This window comes from Siphateles boraxobius, unplaced genomic scaffold (assembly GCF_051911475.1).
Source record: "Siphateles boraxobius isolate OS27281-9 unplaced genomic scaffold, OSU_SipBor_1 6, whole genome shotgun sequence".
Taxonomy (NCBI): Eukaryota; Metazoa; Chordata; class Actinopteri; order Cypriniformes; family Leuciscidae; genus Siphateles; species Siphateles boraxobius.
In genome coordinates, this window is record NW_027509186.1 from 28,525,237 (window position 1) to 28,549,047 (window position 23,811).

General features: G+C 38.7%; 1 protein-coding gene across 8 annotated transcripts in view; it reads left to right on the forward strand.

Moving 5' to 3' along the window:
• The window catches only part of auts2b (activator of transcription and developmental regulator AUTS2 b), a 31,273-nt gene that overhangs the window by 3,331 nt on the left and 4,131 nt on the right, over positions 1–23,811 (forward strand). The window contains exons 1-6 of one of the 8 annotated variants that reach the window (XM_077208624.1): positions 13,649–14,085; positions 14,479–14,515; positions 18,961–19,090; positions 22,625–22,906; positions 22,992–23,206; positions 23,326–23,370. In XM_077208624.1, the coding sequence (XP_077064739.1) occupies positions 22,810–22,906; positions 22,992–23,206; positions 23,326–23,370 (357 nt within the window). In that variant the 5' untranslated portion in view covers positions 13,649–14,085; positions 14,479–14,515; positions 18,961–19,090; positions 22,625–22,809. Of the gene's footprint in view, positions 1–4,521; positions 4,602–13,629; positions 14,086–14,474; positions 14,516–15,445; positions 15,636–18,960; positions 19,091–22,624; positions 22,907–22,991; positions 23,207–23,325; positions 23,371–23,811 lie in introns of those variants that run through there. The other 7 variants (XM_077208623.1, XM_077208622.1, XM_077208626.1 and 4 more) reach the window with 7 other exon arrangements.

A 23,811-nucleotide genomic window follows, 5' to 3' on the forward strand; every position in this document is an offset into this window, starting at 1 on the left:
TTCACTTGCGGTCCAGTACTCATGCATAAATTACTTTATCATGGATCGTGTTGTGCAGCTTATACTGTCACATCCTTCTGCCGCGCTTTAATACAGCACGCCTAACGTTTTCTATCCAGCGGTCTGGATATCCTACTCACCCCTGAGCAGTTGGTGGGGGAAGAGCAGCCCATTAACCCCAGCTTGGTCTTAAAAGATTAGGCAGGTCAGAAAGAGTGGAATTAGTTCCCCAAGAGAACATCTGATCACAAGCCTTATCCAATTACTGCCTTATGTCTCATCAAATGAGATCCATGTGTAAACAGATACACTTTGAGGGTGTAGACTGAGCCAAGGTGTCCTAATGAGAAAAGAGACCAGCAAATGTGTGGATTTTCGTCACATCTAAACTGCTTGGTTTAACTTTTGTGGTCTACAAAATATATACTATGCATAAGACTTATTACTTTTCCAGAAGCTACAAAAATGTTGTATTTTATGGATTTTAGATTCATCAATAGTACGGATTTGTGAAACAAGACCATTAATGTTACTATAGATTTTTGAGGGACCCATCATAGATCACTACAGCACTAAGAAGAAGATTCAGTCTTTGTGATAGATGTCAATTTGCGGTCTAATGTGGTCTCATCTGGATTGAATTGTCGTCAATACATGGATGATGTTGCATATAGGAAAGACCATCTGCTCACTCTGAGAGGATTTCATGGTTGTTCAGGATGATTCTGAGTTAGAGACGATGCTTGAAATATTGATGTGATTCTGCATGCCTTTGAAAATGCACCGGGGGGAAAAATTATTTTGTGACCTTTTCTGCTGGTTGTATAGTTATGGCAGTAGGTGGCGACAAGTCTTTGTTTTACGTTCATTCAGTCGATTTATTCAAAAAGAAATTCATTCAGAAACAAAACAAGTCCCTTAAGGTTGAGATACATTCTTTCAACCGATCCTTTCAAAAGCAGATTCATTCAGGAATTACTGAGTAGCCTAATTGAATCATTAAAACCTGATCAATTCAGGATCTAAACACAACTACCATTGCTCGGAGACATCGGTCAATTCTGCTTTTCTTTGTTTGGAACTATTTTCGTTGATGCAGCACAAAAAAAAAAAAAACACTAAGTAAGGCCCATTCAGAATTCACACCAAGGATGATTATAACTATAAAGTCTTAATAATCATTAAAAAAAAATCCCAAAGACTCTAAAGAGCTTGAGCATTTAAAAGGGTTAGTTCACCAAAAAATGAAAATTCTGTCATCTACTAACCCTCATGTCATTCCAATCCAAACCTGTAAAACTTCCGTTCATCTTCGTAACACAAATGAAGATAAATGAAGATATTTTTAATAAAATCTGAGAGATTTCTGTACCTCCATTGACAGCTAAGCAACTACCACTTTGACGCTTCAAAAAGTTCATAAAGAGATCATAAAACTAATCAAATATAAATTGAGTGGTTTAGTCTAAATTTTCTGAACAAGATCACTTTATTTGATGATCAGATTTAATTTAGGGTTTTATTCACATATAAACATTCATCAACGCACATCAGTTATGATAAATGGAAGCTGAAGCATGTTTGCTCGATGTGAGAGAACCAATGAGGTTTGTTTTTCGCACGTCAAGCTGGTTTGGTTGAGCTTCTGTTTATGTTTGCTAATCAATGTTTAAATTTGAATAAAAGCCTAAATTGAATCTGTTCATCATATAAAGTGATTGTGTCTATTCAGAAAATTTGGACTAAAATGGTCGATTCATATGGATTCATTTTACGATCTCTTTATGAACTTTTTGAAGCGTCAAAGTGGTAGTTGCGTAGTTGTCAATGGAGGGACAGAAAGCTCTCCGATTTCATTAAAAAAAAAGATCTTCATTTGTTTTCCGAAGATGAACGAAAGTCTTATGGGTTTGGAACGACTTGAGGGTGAGTAATTAATAACAGAATTTTGATTGTGTGAACCAACCTTTGAAAAGATGAACAAGTGCCAGCGCTCTAATAATAACCAACGTTATTGTGCGATGGAGTGGAGGCTAATATGGTTGTCACAGTTATCTTTATAGTTCTCATTCTTTGTGTGAACAAGATATTGTGTCTAAAATGTAAGTTACTCAGTATTATCTTGTTTATTCAATTGTTAGGTGTATTGTTTATTTAGCACACAATATCACTAATATAGCCAGGGAGCTAATAAATGTAGGCTTACATTGACGGTAATTTTTTTTTTTTTTTGAAAGATGGGTAACCTTTTCTATAAAAAAAGAAAAAGAATCTCCAGAGCAGCAATATGATCCACAGATGAATAGCGAGCGATTTGCTGTGATCTGGCCAAATGGATTAGAAAAAACTGTGTGTGGGGGAACGTGTTTGTCCTGTTCTGTCTCTCATTGGCTGAGATAATGTTTTATCAGGTAACTGTCAGCCGTGAAGCTTGAGCATTAATGTTATCTGAGACAGCAGTTTATTTCCTCATCCCTGTTATCCTCCCTCATTCGGCTTCACCTTGAGTTGACAGGCTCGCCCAGGGAAACCTCTGTGATCTCTTTTGATGGTGGCTCCTTGGAGAGAGGTGAAATGAAAAAGTTGCTCGCTCGAAACGGCCCTGATAAGACCTAATCAGCCGTTGTGGCGACTTCCATTTAGCGCACGGTGTAACAAATCATCTGTCACTAAGCCGGTGTGCAGCTCATGTCAGTCTCCATATTCCTCCACTGAACACATCATTTCTCTGCCAGCACTGGATTCATATCCCTTGTGAACCCTCCTCACAGGTTTGTTATCAGTCGGCCTGGCTGGCAATACCTTGGGAGATGGAGCGTAGCTATTAAAGGATGGGAATCGGAGTGTGTAAATGTCAAGTAAGCTGTCATCAGTGGATTTCATTGAGTCCACGGAAGTCAAAAGACATCGTCTCATATTCAGTGTGTTAAACACGGTGATACTTCTCACCTGTCATGAATAATTTGCCGACGCCATTTTGTGGCGCTGATAAAATCGAGCAGACAGGGATTGTTTTGTGAAGGACACACCATCCTTGTCTGCACTACGACTGCCATCCTTTGGCGCAACAACAGATTTCAAGAACATACGGAGTTATATTGATGCATCAACCATCAGCCTTGGAAATTCTATACTCTGTCACCATTGTTTCTGTCTTCATCTCTCTCAGTGAGAACCCCGAGGTAATAAAGCCTTGCTTTCCACTACATTGAGCATAAGGAGCCCCTGCCACCTGCCATAAAGCTGATGGATGAACATGGCTGATTCCTGCCCCTCTGCAGCAGCACCTTGTGAAAATGGACACAAATAAGGGTCAATTGTTTAATGAGAGTCAAACTCACCTCTGAGTAATTCCCTTTCTGGCCAATTTGAAGATGGCAGTCAACAACTAATTCCCTAGGCTCTTTAAGAAAATATTGAAAGCAGTAGGTTTTTCATGTGACTTTCAAAATTGATGGCAGTTTGGGGGAAAAAGAGAGGATGTCATTATTAATAATAATATAATATAATTATTTTATAACTATTTTAAATAGGCTATTTTAATATTTATATTTACAGAGGTCCCAGAAAGTATTTGAACATTAAATTTAAGGTTCACATCAAATCTAGCCTGTGCATTAAATACAAAATATCAAACCAAGTTTAATTTTTTAAAAGGGGAAACTGACTTAAATCATTTGACCACCTGGTCACCGGTTTATTTGAAGTCATTAAGTGTCCAAATCAGTGTTCATTTAGTATTATTTATATACTATAATAGTATCTACTCATATTTTGAATTAGCTTCTATTTTTATATTTTCATTGTAATTTTTAAGTTTTAGTAATTTTATTATGTGCTTTTGTCATTTTTAATTTTTTTAATTAGAATTTTATTTTTATTTAAGTACTTTTTTACAACCTATTTTATTTCAGTTAGTTTCCATAACAACAGTTCTCATTTTTTAAGTTTTTAATGGTGAAGTTCTTCATCTAATATTTATTTTATTTCTGCTTTATTTGAAATTAACAAAATTATTTTTAATTATTTTTGTTTTAGTTAACATTAACAACACTGGCCCGTATACATTGGGGCCAGTTTCTGTAGCCATACATAAACAAAACCAACATTTCAATTTCTATATTGTTTATTGAATTATTAACTTTACTACTCAACATTCCAACATTGGAGGAAAGTACTATAGATAGTACTAAAGATAACACTCTTGTTTGCATTCTGGGCTGTCTCACTTTGTAATGCAGTGTATCTGAACGCAGTGATGGGACTGCCAGATGGTAAGCATCCCAAGGACGTTAGTGAAGCCAAGACTCATGCAGAGCTATCGCAGAATACAATTTGTTTCATTGTAACAGCATGCCAAGGCAGGCTCAGTGGTGGGTCGCTGTGCTCTACTCTATGCTTTCATAAGTAAGAACAGAATGAAGTGAAGCTCCATTATACGTAAAGTCTGTGAATGCTTAAGGACCATCGTAGTCTTTATGCAGTATACTAAATAACTGATTATGAATCTTTCCCCCACAGATTAACAAAAAATGGTTCTTGGAGGGGTTGTTTCACACTGTAACCTGGAAAGATGACGCATCATCTTGCTTTCTGAGCTGGTAAGTGGAAGCAAAGCTTTAAGTGGTATTTCATGCGGTGCAGAAAATTTGAACCACTACACATGGAACTTAAGTAAACGAGAGCCAGAAATAATATCTCGTTGGCGCTCTCTCTCTCTCTCTCTCTCTCTCTCTCTCTCCATCACCTGCACGTTTTCCTGTGCATGTAATGGAGAGCGATGTCATAGCAGGGGAGCAGTTACCCACAACAACCCAATTGATTCTTTCCGTTCAGAAAAGCAGACTGCGTTGGCAATGTTTTCCTGATCTGTCTCTGCTCTCTCCATAATGTATGAGGTGCTGGAAGAGCCCTTCATTAGTCTCTGTTGGGCCGGCTGGGCAGGCTTGAGATGGCTCCCGGGGCAGTGCTGGACAGAGCTGTAAATTGGATGGCCTGCCCCTGCTGAGCCAGCAGCCAAGACTGCGTGTGTGAATTAGGGAGTGTGTGCCAGAGAGCAGGCGGTATGTTTGAGCTCTGTAGGGAAGCTCATGGCTGTCAATTACTCTGCGCCAATGGAGCCCCAGCGCTGGCACGGTGATGGACCAGTCCACCGCTGCCATCATTACCAGCTCCAGTGGACTCCCAGCCCTCTGCCATATGCGCCCACTCAGGGGTCTCCGTCTGTTCAGCGTGGCAGGGATCAGGGATGAGGAAGTAAATGGACCTTGAAATTGATATTGGGTGGTAGAACTCACAAGCTCCTTTATTCTCTTCCCAACATCCACAGGCGAAATTCGAAACTAATTTATTGAGGATTTTTGTCATTTCTTGTATGGAAATAGCAGCCTGTTATTACAGTAAATGATGCATGATAATGGATACTATTCATCAGCCGCTTGTTTCTTCTCGGTTATAAATTATCAGGGGAAAGAGAATACAGAGAATGACCATTCCACTGCACCCTTAATTGTCAATTCTGTTGCATTACATGAGATCTGCACTGAAACAAAAGATCACTCAAGTTATTAAACCATATTATTCAATGCTGTAATATAATATAATAAATTATGTTTATGTTTTTTTATATATATATATTTATTGAAATTCTTTAGTGTAAAGCATGGTAAAGCACCCCCCCCCCCCCCCCCCCCAAGAAATTCTGTTTAAACATTTACAAATGGGTAATTTAAAGTTAAAGAAAATTTTAAAAAATCCTTTATATGTTCAAACTAAACAAGTTTCTTATTCTGTTACACTGACACTTCATTATCGGTGCTGAAATCTTAAATATGCATCAGACTACATTCATAGCTAGATATTGCTATTCAAGAGCATTTTGTCCAAAATATTAACGGGGTCATTCTGAACCCCGGGTAAACAGAATCATTGCTTCACATTTCACTCTGCTCATGTTTTACCCTAGGTTAACAATTAATCCGGGTATTTATACGCTGACGTTTAACACTGTATTCATAAAACCTGGGTTAAAATTCTTATTGTAATGTCTCTGTTGCTAATTCCAAAATGTACTTTTAGAGCTAGTAATGGAAACTTGACCCACTAATAGCAATTTAATGCAGTTATGAGAAAGAGAGAGAGAGAGAGAGAGAGAGAGAGAGAGAGAGAGAGAGAGAGAGATTATGAATTACCTCAATCTGTGCGTCTCTCAGCAGTGTTCGGCATTAGCGTCTCTTCTAATAGCGACATTGTACGTTTATCTGCTTCAAGAACAGCGCCGTTATTATATTGCTAGTGAGAAATGTCACGTAGCTTTTAAGTTGCTTAACTATTTTCCTGATAAAATCGTCAGAGCAACGCTGACAACACGTTTCTGTCAGAGTGTGTGTGCATCTGAGTGGGAGAGAGAGCATGAGAAAGAGTATTTCAATAAAACGTAATTTTGTGGCAAAAAACATGGAAATAATTTGTCTTTTTTATCCTATTGTTTACTATATTTATTTGCTCAGTCAGTGTCCTTTTGAGTTTTAGTAATGTGGGCTGTAAGGGCATTTGAAATAACTGAAATCATTTGGCGAAGCGATATGGAATTGTAATGTGTTCAAAACCTGCCTAGAACTACTTTAGTCGTACGTTTCCCTGAAATTAATTGCACACCTTAGAACGTTCATCAACCAATCAGATTCAAGGATTCAACAGCCCCGTAGTAAACTGGGTTTAAGCGCAGTGTGAAAAGTCCATAAGATTCTTCTTTGGATAAATTAAAAAGTTGTATTGCCATTTAAGAAAAAAGGAAATGTGGGAGCAGGCAAGTTTTTCAAAGAAGCATAGCACCAATGAGTTCAATTCAATTCAATTCAATTCAATTCAAATTTATTTGTATAGCGCTTTTCACAATACTTATTGTTTCAAAGCAGCTTTACAGAATGTGCATTTCAGAAATGTACATAGAAAAAAAATACAGTTAGTTAATCATGTAGTAATTTAGGGCATAACATAAGTAACATGAGTAAAGCAATTCTAAATAAATATAATGATCTTTCAAAGATTTGGAAAAGAACTTCATGAGTATAAGTATTTTTATATTCAGGATTTACAGTAGTGTTACTGTAGTTAAACTGGCAGAGCATGTTGCTAGCAATGCCAAGGTCAGAGGTTCCAGGAAATGTTCAGGAAATGCAAGCACTGATAAAAATGTATCCCCTGAGTAGGTTGCTTTGGATGAAAGTTTAAGAAATGTAAATTATATTAAATATATCTAAACCTGAAATCAGCCAAAAGGGATTTGAAATAGCTTAAAGCACAGTTAGCAAAGCTTTTTGAAGGTGATGATATCTAAGGACATACAGATGAATATAACCACCATTTACAAACATCAAGCGTATTGAAAATAACTAAGTGATAAACAGCTAAATCTGAAAATGCCATTTCATGACTGTCTATGTTGTGTAAATATGCTAATTGCTCAAATGGGGGAAATGAAAGTGCACAACCTTTCCTGTATATTTGTTTCTAAATGACAACAAACGCAAGTGAACTTTAGCATCCTGTAGGATGATGATTTCTCAGGTGGGTTTTTATCTGCGTTGCACTGGGGGGCATTGTCACCGATGACATATCACCATCTCCGTACTAGCGCTTTTCCCCCCCTAGTAATTTAAATGTGCGGAGGGGACCGTAATTTGTTCTTCATGGATAATATGACCCTTAGCGGAGCAAGATCATGGGTCGGCTGAAGTGATATTTTCTGGTAATGATGGTCATACATCATTCCTGACGGCGTGGGTTTAGAGGCTAGCACATCACTGCCACGTCCTCTGGGACTCGCTGCCATAAACAAGTAAGACATGAGCGCCCTGTGGAGGGCTGTGCAATTTTTACGAGCTTATCCTGAGCCCTTGGCGGCCGGGGGCTGAGCCTCTCACTGTCGTGGTGATTAATACCACTGAAGTCCTATCATCTTTCTTCATGGTCTTCCACTACTGAGGCACTACATTAGGGCTAGATGTCCTCAAGGTGATCTGCTGCAATCACTCTCACCATGTAACGGTTGAGGAGAGTCTACAGTTCTCTGAAATATAGTTCAAGCGGAGCGATAGGTTTTAACTTTGTAGTGAGGGGTCGTATTGCTACAGAATGGTTATAACTCTTGTAAATTTTGCAGGTTCACAAGCTGTAGACCTTAAGGTTGACAAACATCAGTTATCGGGAACTGTTGACTTTTAAACATTCTATCGAAATTTACTCACCCTTATGTCATTCCAAACTAACACTAAATAATAACACTTTTTTGTGTGTGTGTAACACAAAAGAAGATATTCTAAAGAATGTTTTAGCAGTTTTTGCAATGAAAGTCAATGGTATATAAAACACCATTTATAAGCCATGACTTGCTTGTGTGTTGTTCCTTATTACAACAAATCGTCTAACAACTTGCAAACTTGTAAAAACTCACAGGCAGCTGGATATGTCCAGCTTGTTAATATTTATATGAAATCATGTAATGAAATGTGAGGGTCATGAGTCCTTTTAAATGCTGAGACCTTTCATGAGCTGTGATTTACCTTCACTTATGAATAGACTTTTATAGAGTTGTCTTCTTATATGACTTGAAAGAACTAGGTCAGGCTTCACAAATTAGCTTGATAAATGCATGTTTATGGGATTGACTGTCTGGTCTAAATGATTTGTTATTTCCCTTTAGACATTAACAGACTTTGTTAATTATGTGTCAGAGTAACAACCAGCATGTAATAAAAGCTGTTCACATTATTCTTCCAAGACTGCTAATAGAGGAGGTGCGTAAATCACCCCCTGCCATTTAATTTTGGAATCAAAGAGGAAAATTATTTGACACCACAAGAAACATCCCATCTGCTTAAGTGTTCCCCACATTTCTACAATGTTCTGATTTTGACAGGAAAAACAATCTAAAAAAGTACATAAAAATGGTAAAGATTTATTTGGTTACTTATGACTAATGAGGATAATCTGGTGCAAGTTTTGTTTTGGTATTGCTATTGAAATTGATATTGTAAGTTAGATCTGAATCATTATAATAATTGTTATTCAAGATAATATTATTGAGGTTGTATTGCAGTAAAGAGCAGTACACTGCAGTACTGCAGTACAAGCACTAGTACTCAAATTTGTTTTTGGGATGTACATTATGTTGGCAAATATTAGAGATTTTAAACGTGTCTAATTGGTCGATATTGGATTTATTTGTACATTTTGCCTTTTTACATTTCAATTACTTTTGCCACAGTCCTACTTAAAGGTGATCTTTAAAAACACTAATAATTTTTAACACTGTTAAATGTCATCTTTATCAAAATTAATCTCCATTCTTCATACTGTACATTATATTGTTGTGATGCCTAAATTCACTTGAAGCATTTAAAATGATAGATTTTAGTTTCTAGTGTTGTTTTTCATGTATTTAGACAAAATAGTTTAGAATTTTAATGTTATTTATTGGTTGTCAATCAATCATAATATGAAAATAATTATCAGTTTATCAGTATTAAGGCCACTGTTTTTGCACATGCAGCTCCCTAAATCGCACAAGAATTTTGTAATAATCTTTAAAGGCTCTTTTCTCCTAAAGAAAGCACAGGCTTTTGAGTTGGCCTGCGTGTAAACAAAGCTGAAAGAATGCACTCTGCCCCGTTTGATAGCTCTTTACCCACTCTCCTCCTCCATCTGCACTCATGACTGCAGTGGGAGCCCGACGATTATGATGGAAATCTCACAAGCCATTACCATGAAGAGGCTGGGCCCAATGCAGACAGCTTAATGGACTCATTTGTAATTGGTAGGGGGCAATGGCTAAGCTACCGTGGCCTTTGTGTGATTGAGTATAGAGGCATGCATGCAAATGTGACAAATGAATAGGAATTGAGCCTCTCAGGTTTTGTGCGGCTTTCTCCAGCTCTGTTCAGCCAGAGTGACCTTGAGAGGCAGTGCAGTAGGTGTTAAGAATCGTATAAAGAGGTGTTAACACTGGGGGCAGTGAACGGAAAGGAACAATTCATGAAGTCTAAAGTGGCATATTCATTAGCTGCCATATGAATTGGTTTGGAAGGAAGCTGTTGTGCAAAGCCGTGAGGTACACATTGGTTATGAGCACTTCATAAGTGGCATCTGAATGCTCCATGGGCCTATTTACCGCCCTGCTAAGCGAGTATAAAAGGGCACTTTCTGTGCTCCCTGTATGTGCCAGTTCTGCTAAAGATCTTCAATCAAATCTCAAGACTTCTCATTCAGTGGAAAATAAGTCCTTGTGTATTGCTCACAGGTGATCGCTGCAGTTTCATAAGATTGAAGATGATTTTGTATGCATGTTCATGACAAGTAACTACGAGTAACTGTGGATGTTGGCTGTTTCCCTAAGCCGTCAATGTGAGCTTTATTGTCTGAGGTGTTTTTTGTGCGGCATTGGGAAGAGAGCCTGTTCGTCACAGATGTCCAGGGAAAATTACACAAGTGCCTCATTAATGAATGGCTCAACAGTCTCTGGAGGTGGCCTCAGACGCAGCTCTTTAATGAGCTGGGAACTCAAACACTGCCAAAGTTTACCTCGACCCTGCCTCTTGCGCTCGGGTCAGTCGGAAGAGCAATTCAATTCAGGGCCACTGAAGCAGAGGGGAATGGCCTCATGCTGATTTCTCTTTTGCTGCCCCAAAGGCAGGAATAATACACTTTTGTCACACGCATCCTGGGGAATTACAGCTCCTAATTTGATTAGGGGAGATTTGATTAACTGGAAAATGGGGATTTCACTAAAACTTTCACATGCTTAATTTATCCCTTGCCGAGCAGATGCAACATTGTGTCATCCCAATGAAAGGGCGTATGGGAACCCTATTCAGTAGTTAGACGCTCTTTGAAATCCAAGAATATTGGTATTTCGCCATGGCTCTCACAAGTCAAATGCCTTTGATTATCTCTCCCTAGAAATAGCAGCGGCTGTCATGCGAGTTTGCGTACGCCTCCTCGCGAAGGCTACCTTGATCTGACAGCGTGGAATAGGCGGTTTCTTGCAGCATTTCTCTTTATGGACTAAAAACTCCTGCAGTCTTGAGTCATTCCATTCCACAAGCGAACGGATCGCACATCTTCCAGTACATTAAGATTATGTATTTCATTTCAAGGCCAATTGGCCCTTAGTAATAGTCTCAGAAGGGGCTTGCCATTACAGACCAGTGGTTATGGAGGACAGAAGCAATTCCAAAGGGCAAGTATGGAGGAATCCATCCCCATTAAAAATGATCTAGTTAAATCAGCTTTCTCTCAAAGGGCCATCAGGCCAAACCTGCTCTTTGAAATTAATAGCCAGACTGAAGCTGAAGGGCCAAGGCATCAATTTACTCCTCCTTCAGACAGAAAATCAGTGAAAACAATCAGGCCAAGTCTGCACTAATGACTTTGCCTTTGAGGAGAGTCTGCAAGAATCTTTCGATGTTTAAAAGAAGACAGAAGGAAAAACTTCCATGTGCTCATTCTTCATTTGATATCTTTGTTTTTTAGGGCCTTGGGGTATGGCTAAACAGATGTATATGAGACAGATGTATATGCGCTACAAATTACACAAAATGATTTCAAATGGACTTATTAGAATGAGCATGGAGTAAATAAAAGCCTTCGTTCCACAGCTCATTTTCAGTAATCACATCTGCCTTTGATGATGATGATACAATTTAGCAGTGATTTACTATTTTGTGTTAGTCATACATGCTGTGCGCTGGTAATATATGATTATGGTTTTTGGTGCTGTGATGGCACTGTTAAAATATTGGTCAAATCATTTCACTTTTGAATTAATGAGATTATGAAAAATCATGCAGTGATTTAAATCTACATTCTGAACAAAGTTCAGTTTGGGGGAAATTAATTTTATTAATCCTGTTATTATTTGGTCACAACATCAAATTACCAGTCCTAACTATTAGCACTAAAATTTTAAATATATTGTACAGAAGTTAAAATTATGTTTAAACTGCGGTTTACAAGAGTCTTTTTTGGACATCTGCATTTGACTTGCATGTGATACAAAAAAATCGATATTATAAATGAATTTGTTTATGTGTTAAAATAAATAATTCTTATAAAATATTGTTAGGTTAGAGTTACAGCAGAAGTTGGGGTTGTAGTTTGGGTTTGTTTTGGCTTCAACCTCAAATTTTCTTCAGAAGTATGAATAAGAATTAGCATTAGTGGTAGATAAATACTGTCTGATTTAAAAACTAATTTTTAGTAATTATAGAGCAGTAAATGTATGTGACTTCGCAAAATATCACATACTAAGGTGCCATATAGCTTTGCTTTCATGCAAACCCTGAAATGTAATGTCCTGGTTCTTAATATCAAATGCATGTTGCATGTTTGATTTAAACAAAAAGCACAAGGACTGATATTATTGCTGATATTAGACATCAAATCCCCATAGTCAGGATAATAAAATACAGCAATAACTCAGGCTCAGCTAGACCCAGTTGAAAGTACATTGGCTGTTATTTTGAGCTTATAAATTATGAAAAGAAATCCCCTAATATTCTTCTGTTTGATGATATGTGATGGCCTGCATACGATTTAGAGTCTCTCTTGTAGGTCTGTATTAATTTTTCAACTTGAGCCCACACATCTGCCTGCAGTCCCACAGATCGAACACCCTCCGAGGGGAGAAGGAAGGTGTCGCGGCCACTCGCATATCAATCTGCCAATCGGTATCCCAGTGCGTGCAGTCAGAAGAAGGAAGCTGAAACTGTTTTTCTCAGCGGTGCTGGCACGCTGAAGATCCACGTCCCGCTGAGTCGCAAATCACAGCTACGTCCCAGCAGGAGGACCAACTTCAGCTTGAACAAGGCCTTGTTTTGTTCAGGGCCTGTGAAATGCAATTAGAAACTCCCTCAGGGCCGACAGGGGCAGCAACTGAATGAGACCTCCCCGCGGTCTTGGCAGGCCATGGACTTTGAAGTCTTGTGCTATCTCCCCCAGAGAGCCCATCCCCGGTTCAGAGAGGACACCGCATTAGCAACGGAAGAGTGCAGGGAGCTTTCATCTGCCTCCTCCCACGGGGTGTTGACGGTTCTAATAAATTATGTGATATATCTGTTGTGAAAATACCTCATCTTGTGATTTATCATCTCGCCATGCCCTTTTCCCGCTGACATTTACAGCCCTCTGTCGGATGAGGAGCTCTGCGATTGGTTGATCTCTCTAAGAATTCCAAAACACAGTGTGCATGACATTCACATTTATTTGACGTGTTTATAATAAGCTGTGACGGGTACAAATGCAACCACTGCATTTAATCATATTATCCTTCTCTCACCCTACAAAGAAGCAGGGTGGCATACCAGCACAGCAGCTTTAATTGGAGTCGACGCCATCACCCAATGAGAGCGAAGTCTCATTTCGGTGCGAGGTGGAACCGTCTCATCAGCATTCTTGACCCGTCGCCTGTCCCCTCTGGTTATTCTGGGGCTGTAATTAAGAGGATGTGCCATAATCACTAGACTGTCTATAGGTACGTGTTGAGCAGAGAGGAGGAGAGTGTTGTAATTGTTCTTCCGCTGGGGTGCTGCTGTCAGGGCTGAGGAGGGAGGTGTGGGAGGCGGTGGGAGTGTCCGCGGGGGGAGGGATCACAGGAATGCACGGTGCGCTACTGAGAGGGCATTCTTGAGCCAGACACGCTCTGGAAAGGATCTCCTGGATGATCACAAACCTGTTTCGGGTGGATTTGTGTTTAATCTGTTGGTGGTGAAGGAACTCAAAGCCTAATGTTTACTCTGTTGGGAGGATTTACAGGATACAGATTCAGTCTCTGGAAAGGATTGGTTCAGGATTCAACATCATACGTGATCTGATATTCAAAGTGTAGAAACAAACACACTGTCAGAGCTCCTAGATTTTGGAAGGACCTATCTTTTTCATTTATACATGCAACAAAGCACATTTGAACACTCTTACTGTATTCTGAAAAGCATTGGATAGTTGAAAAACATTTTTGGCAGTATTTTGGATTACACTGAGAAGGACCAGAGAAATTATCCTTGTCTCATTTTTTCATTGGCATTTTGGGTAAGTGCCTCTGGAAAATCTAATAAAATGTTAAGGTCTTGAGATTTGATGGATTTGGGTTGGTTGAGCTTCTTGTTGTGCATTTAGATATTACGGCAAAGGTGAGAACTGCCTAGAGATAAATAGATAGCTCACTACAACATTTCTTAAATAAGAATCAAACTTGATTAAAAATATAATTTCTTTTGATTTCACTGTATCTATGTCTTTGTTTCCTGTTGTGAAGCATGGAAAAAATATTATTTGTAGTGTTTTCCCTTTGAAAGCATTGGGTCTTTTAAACAGTGAAGGAGCTTGTCATGTTTTACAGTGGTGAAACAGTGTCCTCTTGTGGTTAAAATATGTGTTGGCTTATGGATCATTTTTACTGAAACTTATTAATATTGCAGGTAGCTCTAACAAACGGGGACATTCCCTCCTCCAAATGAAGGTATGTAAACCTCTTCAAATTCCATCGGTCACATTTTATAACATGCACATGCCTTAGTGTTGTGTTTATTTGCCTCCCTGGATGAGAATTCATTAGCAACCATTATATCTAACACCTCTTGATAGCTTTGATAGATAGACTCAATTATCTAATGATTAGATGCATCACATCAGTTCCTACTCCAATGAGACAGTATCCTCTGGGAACCTCTAGTGGGCATTTGTATAATTACGTTGACTTCTCAGTAATAATAGAATTGTGTTTAGCTCTTTTTTATTGGCAATAAATCATGGATGAACTCCTGGTGCACTCAGTTAGATCACATGCTGTGATACATGGTGTTATAAATACAAACCTCAGCACAAAAAAGATATAAACAATCTTTCTAGATATTAAACGTATATGTTCTCATTTTATTGCTTTGGACATTTGACAGTTGCAGTTAATGGCTTTTTTTCCCAGGCTAAGAAAGATTTGAAGGTTCACAACATCATGTCTTTTCCGTTCTGTAATATGATTAATTGTGAAACAAAGATATAAAAGACATGTTATACTTGCATTGGGCAGATGGCATGATGAGAAATCCCCTCGATTGAGTACAAGGATGTAAAACACAATACCCTTAGAGCCAATTAGCCTCTCGATAACTTCTTAGGGGATGGGTACGTTTAGGCCAAGTACGTGCTGGTAATCTTCCACTTAATTGGATAGAGGATTGGACACTCCACAGCCTAACCGCCCAAAAACACTTTAGCCTTGCTGATTTATTTAACAAGACACTCAGTCCTTGCATTTATTTTTATTGGCACAGTTACACATTTCAGTCATGAAGCATTCATGAAAACCACAATTGGTTCTCTCTATATCACTCATCACCATTTACTTCATGCCGTTTTTGCTACTTAAGCGTGCTGAAATCAAATCAGAGGCACTCAAGAACTTAACCAGATTACTTTCATAGGGTCACCAGCAATAGATAATGGAATTTATGTCTTTAAGTTAGAGTGGGTGCTCTGGAGGCTCCTGTCTAGCACATTTGTCAGCAGGGGCCAAGGTCTGGCCACCAGTACTGGGGCTGGGGTCTCACCGGACTGATGGGTCACGGCCTTGGGTCAGACTGGTATGTACAGGAGGCAGCGCTCTATGTGTGCAAACTGATTTTTGTGTTTTGTGAAAGATATTTTTAGACTTCTATTTTGCTGCAATTAGCACCATTATTGGCTTGCAAAGGAAACAGAAAGGATGCGAGCACATAGTGCAGCAGTGTTTTGGGAAGCCTATTAAACCTTAAGCCATCTTAATGCAATTGAGTTAAAGGACACTTGTCTCAATCATAGGGGGATTAGACAGCTTTCAGGGACTGTTTTTTTTCCGCAGTGTTCTGCCGGATGCTTCTCGGAATTCAGTTTTTAATTAGACATCACTTCAATGAATGTCACATATCATATTTCTAATCAGCTTCCTTTGTATTTGTCTATATTTAGAGGCAAAAGCACAGTTCAGATGACAATTATAGACAGACTGTTAACACAAAGTCTGGTGAAATATAGGTGATTCTTTAGTTAGGGTCAGTTTTTCAATCATAATGGAAACATTTATCACCTGATGTCTGGTATAATGTGTGACGTATGAATTTTTTATATTGTACATGATACATTTTGAGGTAATAAAGCATAATGGTAATGACATTTTTTAGTTTTTGCATTGCATCTGTGGAAATGCTAAAACAACATTAGTTAAGTAACAGTTGATAAACTTAAAACAATAAAAAAGTCAATAAAATAAAATGTTTTTCAATTACATTCCTCAAATATTAATTGATTTGAAATTGGTACTTAATAAAAATGATTAGGAAGTATAAATCTTAAAATGAATGACATTTCTGATCTTCAAACTGTCATCCTGCTGTCCGGATAGAGATGTGCACGGGGAAGTTCAAAAAAGAGAAATTCTGTCATATTTAACTTTTCAACACTCAGAAATTACTTAATACTTAACACTAATTACTTAACACTACTTAATAGTTTTATTCGGCAAGGACACATTCAATTGATCAGAAATGGCAGTAAAGACATTTATGTTGCAAAAGATTTATTTTTCTAATAAATGCTGCTCTTTTGAACTTTCTATTCAAAGAACCTTTCCACAAACATATTAGGCAGCACAACTGTTTTCAACATTGATTTTTAAGAAAAAATGTTTCTGAAGGAAAATTCAGCTCTGCCATCACAGGAAAAATTGCATTTTTAAAATGTATTAAATATAATATTGTAATAATATTTTACAATATTACTCTTTTTACTGTATTTTTGATCCAAAAAATGCATCCTTGGTGAACATAAGAGACTTTCAAAAACATTACATAGTCTTACTACGCCAAGCTTATATTCTAAATATTCGATATTTTTAAAAGCTTTTTTCACATTGAAGAATCTTCAGTATAAGCACTGTAAGATGTTTGACTCTGTTGTTATGGTTTGTTGTTAATGCTAATATGAACAGGCTTGCTGAGGAGCTATGTAATCTGTCCGCCCGACACTCAGCTGTCAGAAGTTGACGGCTTCCCTCAACACTCACAACCGCAACATGTTTCTGCCAGGAATAACTCGAACGCTATTCACAGAGTTGTCTTTGCTTCAGTTTTGGCCGAGGTGCGGTGACTGGCCTGGATAGAGAGTTTTTTAAGTTCCATGCGATGCTTGTTAAGGATGTGTTAAGATTATATGCTATACAGGGCCCAGAATGCATTTCACAGGCATGATCACTGTAGCCACCTTCAAAGTAGGGAGCGAAACTATTCAAGGCCATAGTATAATCTGTTCATCCCCTGTCCATTGTAGACATAGATATACATGTTAGTACAACGGAGTCTGTGAGATAGGCAGTCAGAACAGAGTTGGCATTGTTCGCTGGGTAACCCGAGCCGGGCCTGGCCCGAGCGTCGGGGATAGTGTATAGCTGAAATCGGCGCTGCTGAGAGATCAGCCAGACAGCTGACTCTTTGGAGCTTTCAACACAACTCAAATAAACACTTTGACTATCCAACTTTAGCGCTCGCTTTGCCCCCAGCTCTCACACACGTTACAGATGTGACTGACCACTGCGATAAGACTCACAACGGGCCCTTTATCGTCAGAGAAGCCGCTTTTAAGAGTCTGTTTTATAGCTGAGGATCTGAGTCTCTAGCGTCCCCCACGCCGCTGATTGTTTTACTGGCGCTCCAGGGGCTCGGTTTCTCGGAAGCGCGGAGGTACAACACATCCCACAGGCTTCAGGAGACATTGTGTGCACGGCCGGCCTACATCCCCATCACTAATCCCCGACTGAACGAAACCTGAGCGCTGAATAATGAAACCTCTCTATGCCAAGCATTGCTGCCTATTGTACTGACTGTGGGAGAATGCAGTCGTTTTGCTCACAGCAATTTATACGTCCTTAGCTTGTGTCCTGAACTGGCCTTTCACATCATCCTTTGTGAAGGGATTACTTTATGATAACAAGAGATGACTTGCTCAAATACAGCTCGATTCTTATGCTGTATGTGACTGATGAAATGAGGTTTAAGAGGAGGAATTGCACTTTTCAAAATAAGTTATTTGGGTTTAAAGCTTTAAAACTGAGAGAAATGCACAGAAGGGGTGGATATATTTACTGTAAAGAAAATAAGATTATTATATCTAATTCCAGTTAATTCATAGTAAAACTCTTTTGTAGGTCATGAGATGTTCATGAGGTCATGAGGCTCAATAATGTTCCATCTAAGTATAAACATTGTCTCTGAATTAAACTATAAATGCAAAAGAAACATTTCTGACGAAATAAATGTCTCTCTATATAAAAATGATAGACTTCCACTTTGTCAAAAAATACATCATTTTATTTCAATTGTAAAATATAATTTTTAATGGTAGCACAACAAGATTTTTTATGAAAAAATGTAAACACAAAATGTTTTTTGTTTTGATTGTAATCTAGTATCTTACCAAATTGGAGAGCAGTTTGAGATCTCTTCTGAAATTCATGAGGCACGTGTGAGATTACTGAGATCCTTTCTTAGGAGAAAATTGTGAATTGAGAGATAAAAAGGATCGAAAACTATAAATTGGCGTTATGGTGAACTTGAGTCAAGTAGTGTTCATTTCGTTCTTTGGTAAATAAAAATATTGTGACAAAAAACTGTGTAGAATCCCACTTTCATAGCCACGATCTGCATGTATTACTGTTTTGATCCATATAAATCAGGCATAAAAATCCTGTGCATACCACCCAGTTGGTTTACTGCTTTGATGTATTAACTGAAAAAGAGAGAGTGAGAGAGCGAGCAGCACCATAAAGGAAGTGTTCGCTTAGTCTGTGTGATACCCAACACCACAGACTGTGATCCTGCGGACAGACTGGCAAGTTGAGAATACAGAGAGATACTGTTCCCCTGTGTCTTATTCAAGAGCTGTTGAATGCCTGCTGAACGCTGCACCAGAGAGAGCTCTCTAAACCTGCCAGATTACAGCCTGGACTGCCTGGAACGCCAATTTTCTTGTAAATTCATGCACGACTCAGACTTGCGGAAACACAGAGGTAGGAGCTTTTTTAGCTGTTTTTCGGTTGACCACTAATCCTGAATATATCAGAAGTGAGTATTTGTTTTAGCTCATTTCCACACAGGTGAAATCCAACCGTGTAACATTAGTGTTCTTCTCTGAGATAGTCGTTGCTCGCACAAATGTGGCTAAGTGTCAGAGAGAGGTGCAGCCGAACAGATGCACCTTAGCTGAGTGGGCTTCATTCACAGTGAGCTAAAAACCATGTGGGAACCTGTCAGCCCCCAAGAACAACTGTTTCTCAGTTTGAGTCATTTGCCAACTGTGCCCTAGCAATAACGCACGTGGCCCTCGATGCCACAGGATGATTAATGAGACGTCTCCCGCCATCTGCGAGCACAAACCGCAGAGGACCGGCTACAGTAAACAGGTTTATGATTTGAAGATTATGTGTAGTTTTGAGGAGGGCTTACCTGCGCTCCGCCTGAGCTGTGCTCGTCTACTTTTGTATGCACACAAAGCTCCCTCCAATTGCTCCTTCACGAGATTAAGAGCTTTCCCCTGGCACCCTGTCAAGGACAAAATTTAAAGAACACGAGTGTTTAACCTCCAGCTAATCTTGTCTTTGTGAGAATGAAGGGATTAGACCATTCGTTTCTGCATGCCTGGAAGGGTTAGGCCAGTAATGGGCTTGATGAATGACAAAAATGGCTTGGGGAAGGGAGCTGCCAACTGACACAGGAAGACAAATTCGCTGGTGGCCTGACAGCTCCAAAAAGAGGCTTAGCTTAATTCCTGACCTGCATCAAAATAGAGCATTACCGTGCCATGACACTAATTGAAAACAAGCAGTTTAATCGAAACGAGTCATATATTTTCATGTATTTTTACCGCTCGTTATTGTTCGTTTTATGGAAGGGTACATCAGCACACGCTGTTCTTTCATTTAACTGGATGCAAATTAGATTTAAACCCCAGCGCCATTATGATCCAAGGGTCTATTAAGGACTCCCTGTGCTTGCTTATTATTTAGCTTCACTTGATTAGTCTGTAGCCAGTCCAGCTATTGAGCTGTGCCATGTGGCTTGTACCATTCATTACGGACTAGATGGAGACTGTCTGTTCTCCTCTCTGGAGACTTATGGTCTCCTCCAGCATTTCTTCCGTTCATCTCATTTAGAATTGAAATGCTGGTCTGGCACTTTACACTCTTAAAAATATAGTTTCCTTATTGGCATTGATGGTTCAATGAAGAACCTTTAACATCCATGGAACATTTCCAATCTACAAAAGGTTCTTTATAGTGAAAAATGGTTATTTAGATTATTGAAATAGTTCTTTTTAAATGGGATTGTTCACCAAAAAAATTTATTTCTGTTATTAATTACTCACCCTCGTTCCAAACCCCTAAGACTTTCGTTCATCTTTGGAATTCAAATGAAGATCTTTTTGATTAAACTTTCTGTCCCTCCATTGACAGCTACGTACCACTTTGAACGTAAAACTAATCCATATGAATTGAGCAGGTTTAGTCCAAATTTTCTGAAGAGACACAATCAATTTATATGATGAACAGATCGAATGTAGGCTTTAATTCACATTTAAACATTGATAAGCGAACATAAACAAAAGCTCAACCGAATCTTCTCACTTGACGTGTGAGAACAAACCTCATTGGTTCTTGTGGAAGCTCAAACATGCAGCGTAACAGACGAGAATGAATCTCATTGGTTCTTGTGGAAGCTCAAACATGCAGCGTAACAGACGAGAATGAATCTCATTGGTTCTTGTGGAAGCTCAAACATGCAGTGTAACAGACGAGAATGAATCTCATTGGTTCTTCCACATCAAGCAAACATTCTTGAGCTTCGGTTTACCACAACTGATGTGTGAGTAAATTAATGTTTATATATGAATAAAAGCCTAAATTTAGAGATCGAGTCTCTTCAGAATATTTGGACTAAACCTCTCAATTAATACATTTTTTGAAGCGTCAAAGTGTAGTTGCATAGTTGTCAACAGAGGGACAGAAAGCTCTCAGATTTCATCAAAAAAGAGATTAATTTGTGTTCTGAAGATGAATGAATTTTGGAATTCATTTGGAACGACATGAGGGTGAGTAATTAATGACAGAATTTTCATTTTTGGGTGAACTGTCCCTTTAGAACTTTTAACTGCAAGGTTCATTGGGGGAAGCCAATATGTTTCTTTTATTGCATCACTGCGAAGACTCCCTTCTTTATTTTAAGAGCATATAAAATATTGCATTCTGGAAGCACCTTTAAACACGTTATATTTTCAGATGTCAAACAGTCTACATTTAGTTTGTTTCTCCACACACATTTACTGTTCCCAACGTTTGAATGACCCCTGCGGGTGTGTCACCCTATTCAATACAAACAGCTCATCACAAGGGATTTGGAGCTCAGCTCAGGCGAATAAGTTGCTCCTTGTGTTTACCTCCTCTGTGTACCCCTGGTGTTCGGGAAAGGAGGTCTACCCCTTGGAGAAGCTAACAATCCATTATGGGGCTCTCAAAAGACCTTTCACTATAGATACAGCAGCACTGGAGAAAAGGCCCAAATTGACAGCTCGGCACAAAAGAGATTTACTGCTTTGCTTTATGTGCATGAGTGCTGTTCAAAAGGAGGTAATTGCAGGTTGTATAGATGGGCGAATCCCTAAGGGATTTCACCCCTTCATCACATTTGCATTCATTATTAGCGACCCCCACCCCCGGGAGGGACCAGTTAATGTCACTGTGAAACCAAAGTCACCAGTGCTATAACAGCATGTGAAAAGACTAATGCTATAAAGATAGAGATATCTTTCTCTCCTTATTTATTTTACAAGCTTTTCTGCTCTCCTCATTGTACACTGTCATCTTTGCATTGACACAATTACTGCTACATAGTGCACTGTGCCACCCTTTATACACTCCTTTTCAAAAGTTTGCGGGCAGTAATTTCATTCCCAAGGCTGCATTTATTTGATAAAAAAAATATATAGTAAAAACAGTAATATTGTGAAATAATATTACAATTAAAAATTGTAAAATGTAATTTATTCCTGTGCAAAGCTGAATTTTCAGCATCATTACTCTGTACTCTGTCACAGGATCCTTCAGAAATCATTCTAATATGCTAATTTACTGCTCAAAAAACATTTATTTTTAATATTAATAAGTAATGTGGCACAAGAGTCAGGTTCCAAAAATTAAAATCACATTAATTTTCTCCATAGTAATTTATTTTTAACACTAACTTTAAAGACAGACCTTCCATCTCCAATGTTGTAAAGTATGTGCTTTAGTTTAACCCATCAGTTGCTTAAAAAAAAAAAAAAGATAGTAAAACTAACGATAATTGAATTTTTATTGTTCAAATGCGAATGATAGAACAGGTAAAAACTTGTCATGACTTACACAGAAGGAGGTACACAAGTCATGTTTAAGAACCAGAATATCAGAGTGTCTTTGTGGTGGGCCCTTTGAAAACTATTATTACTGTATTTTGCTCTTCTTGGCTGGCCCGGTATCCAATGTGTTGACTCAATATTTTATGACCTGCAGGTCTTGCTGATGTTGCTAATAATGCGTGATCAGAAAACAGCAGGAAGAATACCACAAGGAGATATTTAAGAACCCCTAGAAAGACTGAAGGAAAAATATTTCATCTTCCAAAGCAGTTTATACGTACTCTTGTGCACTTGTTGAAGAGGAGCGTTATAATCATCCCATTCGCCAAACACCCCAACATGTTTGCCCCAACGACAGCCCTGCCTCCTCCTCCTCCCCTCTTAACAGGAAGCGCTCTGCCAGTGCCCAGTGCACCACCCACAGGTCCCTACACAGGTAAAGCAGCACTAGACAGATCGCACCATCAAAATGTAACTTAAATCTTTCTTGCAATTCACTGTTTCTCTTGCGCACCTTCAAGATCACGACCTACTGCGGCAGGAGTTAAACTCTCGGTTCCTGGCCTCCCAGACTGTTGATCGAGGAGGAGGACTAGCTTCCCAGGCCTACCTGCGCACGGAGTTCCACCAGCACCAGCACACACACCAACACACACATCAGCACACCTTCACTCCGTTCCCCAATTCCATCATGCCCAGCCCATCAGCACCACTGGTGCGTACCCCTGCCAGACAAGTGAGGAGAAATACTGATATATCACTTATGTTCATAATCAATTATTTGAGCTGAAATTCTACCAATTGCAATGTATATAATTACTAAGTGAAGGTAAATATCTTTTTTCCCTCTTGCAGTTTGAGAAATACCCCGCTAAAGTGGACACCTTTCATAGACACAATGTAAGTTAGACGAGATATCAATTCTGAGCACTTAACTCTTTCCCTGCCATCGACGGAATTTTCTGGCTTTTCGTGTTTTCACTGTTATACGGTTAAAACAATGTGCATAAGCAATTTCTTTGTCACCTGCTTTCGCTCCTTTTTTGCCTGTGTTTTAATCCAGAGTGGATTAATCCAGTTGTGTTCTGTCCTCTTTCAGAAGATGCGTAATAGCGCAAATTTTACTGCTATTCAGTATCAGCCACAACTCAAACTCTCTTCAGCTCCAACATTATTACATTTTGATTAAAGATTAAAAAAAAAATGTTTCTTAACATACCAGTAAATTGTATAATTAATTATAATTTTAATAATATTTTCTGGAATGTGCGGGTTTCGAATAGGACATTTTGATTTCACTTTAAAAGCCATAAAAAGAAATGCTTTTATGTCCGGAATCAG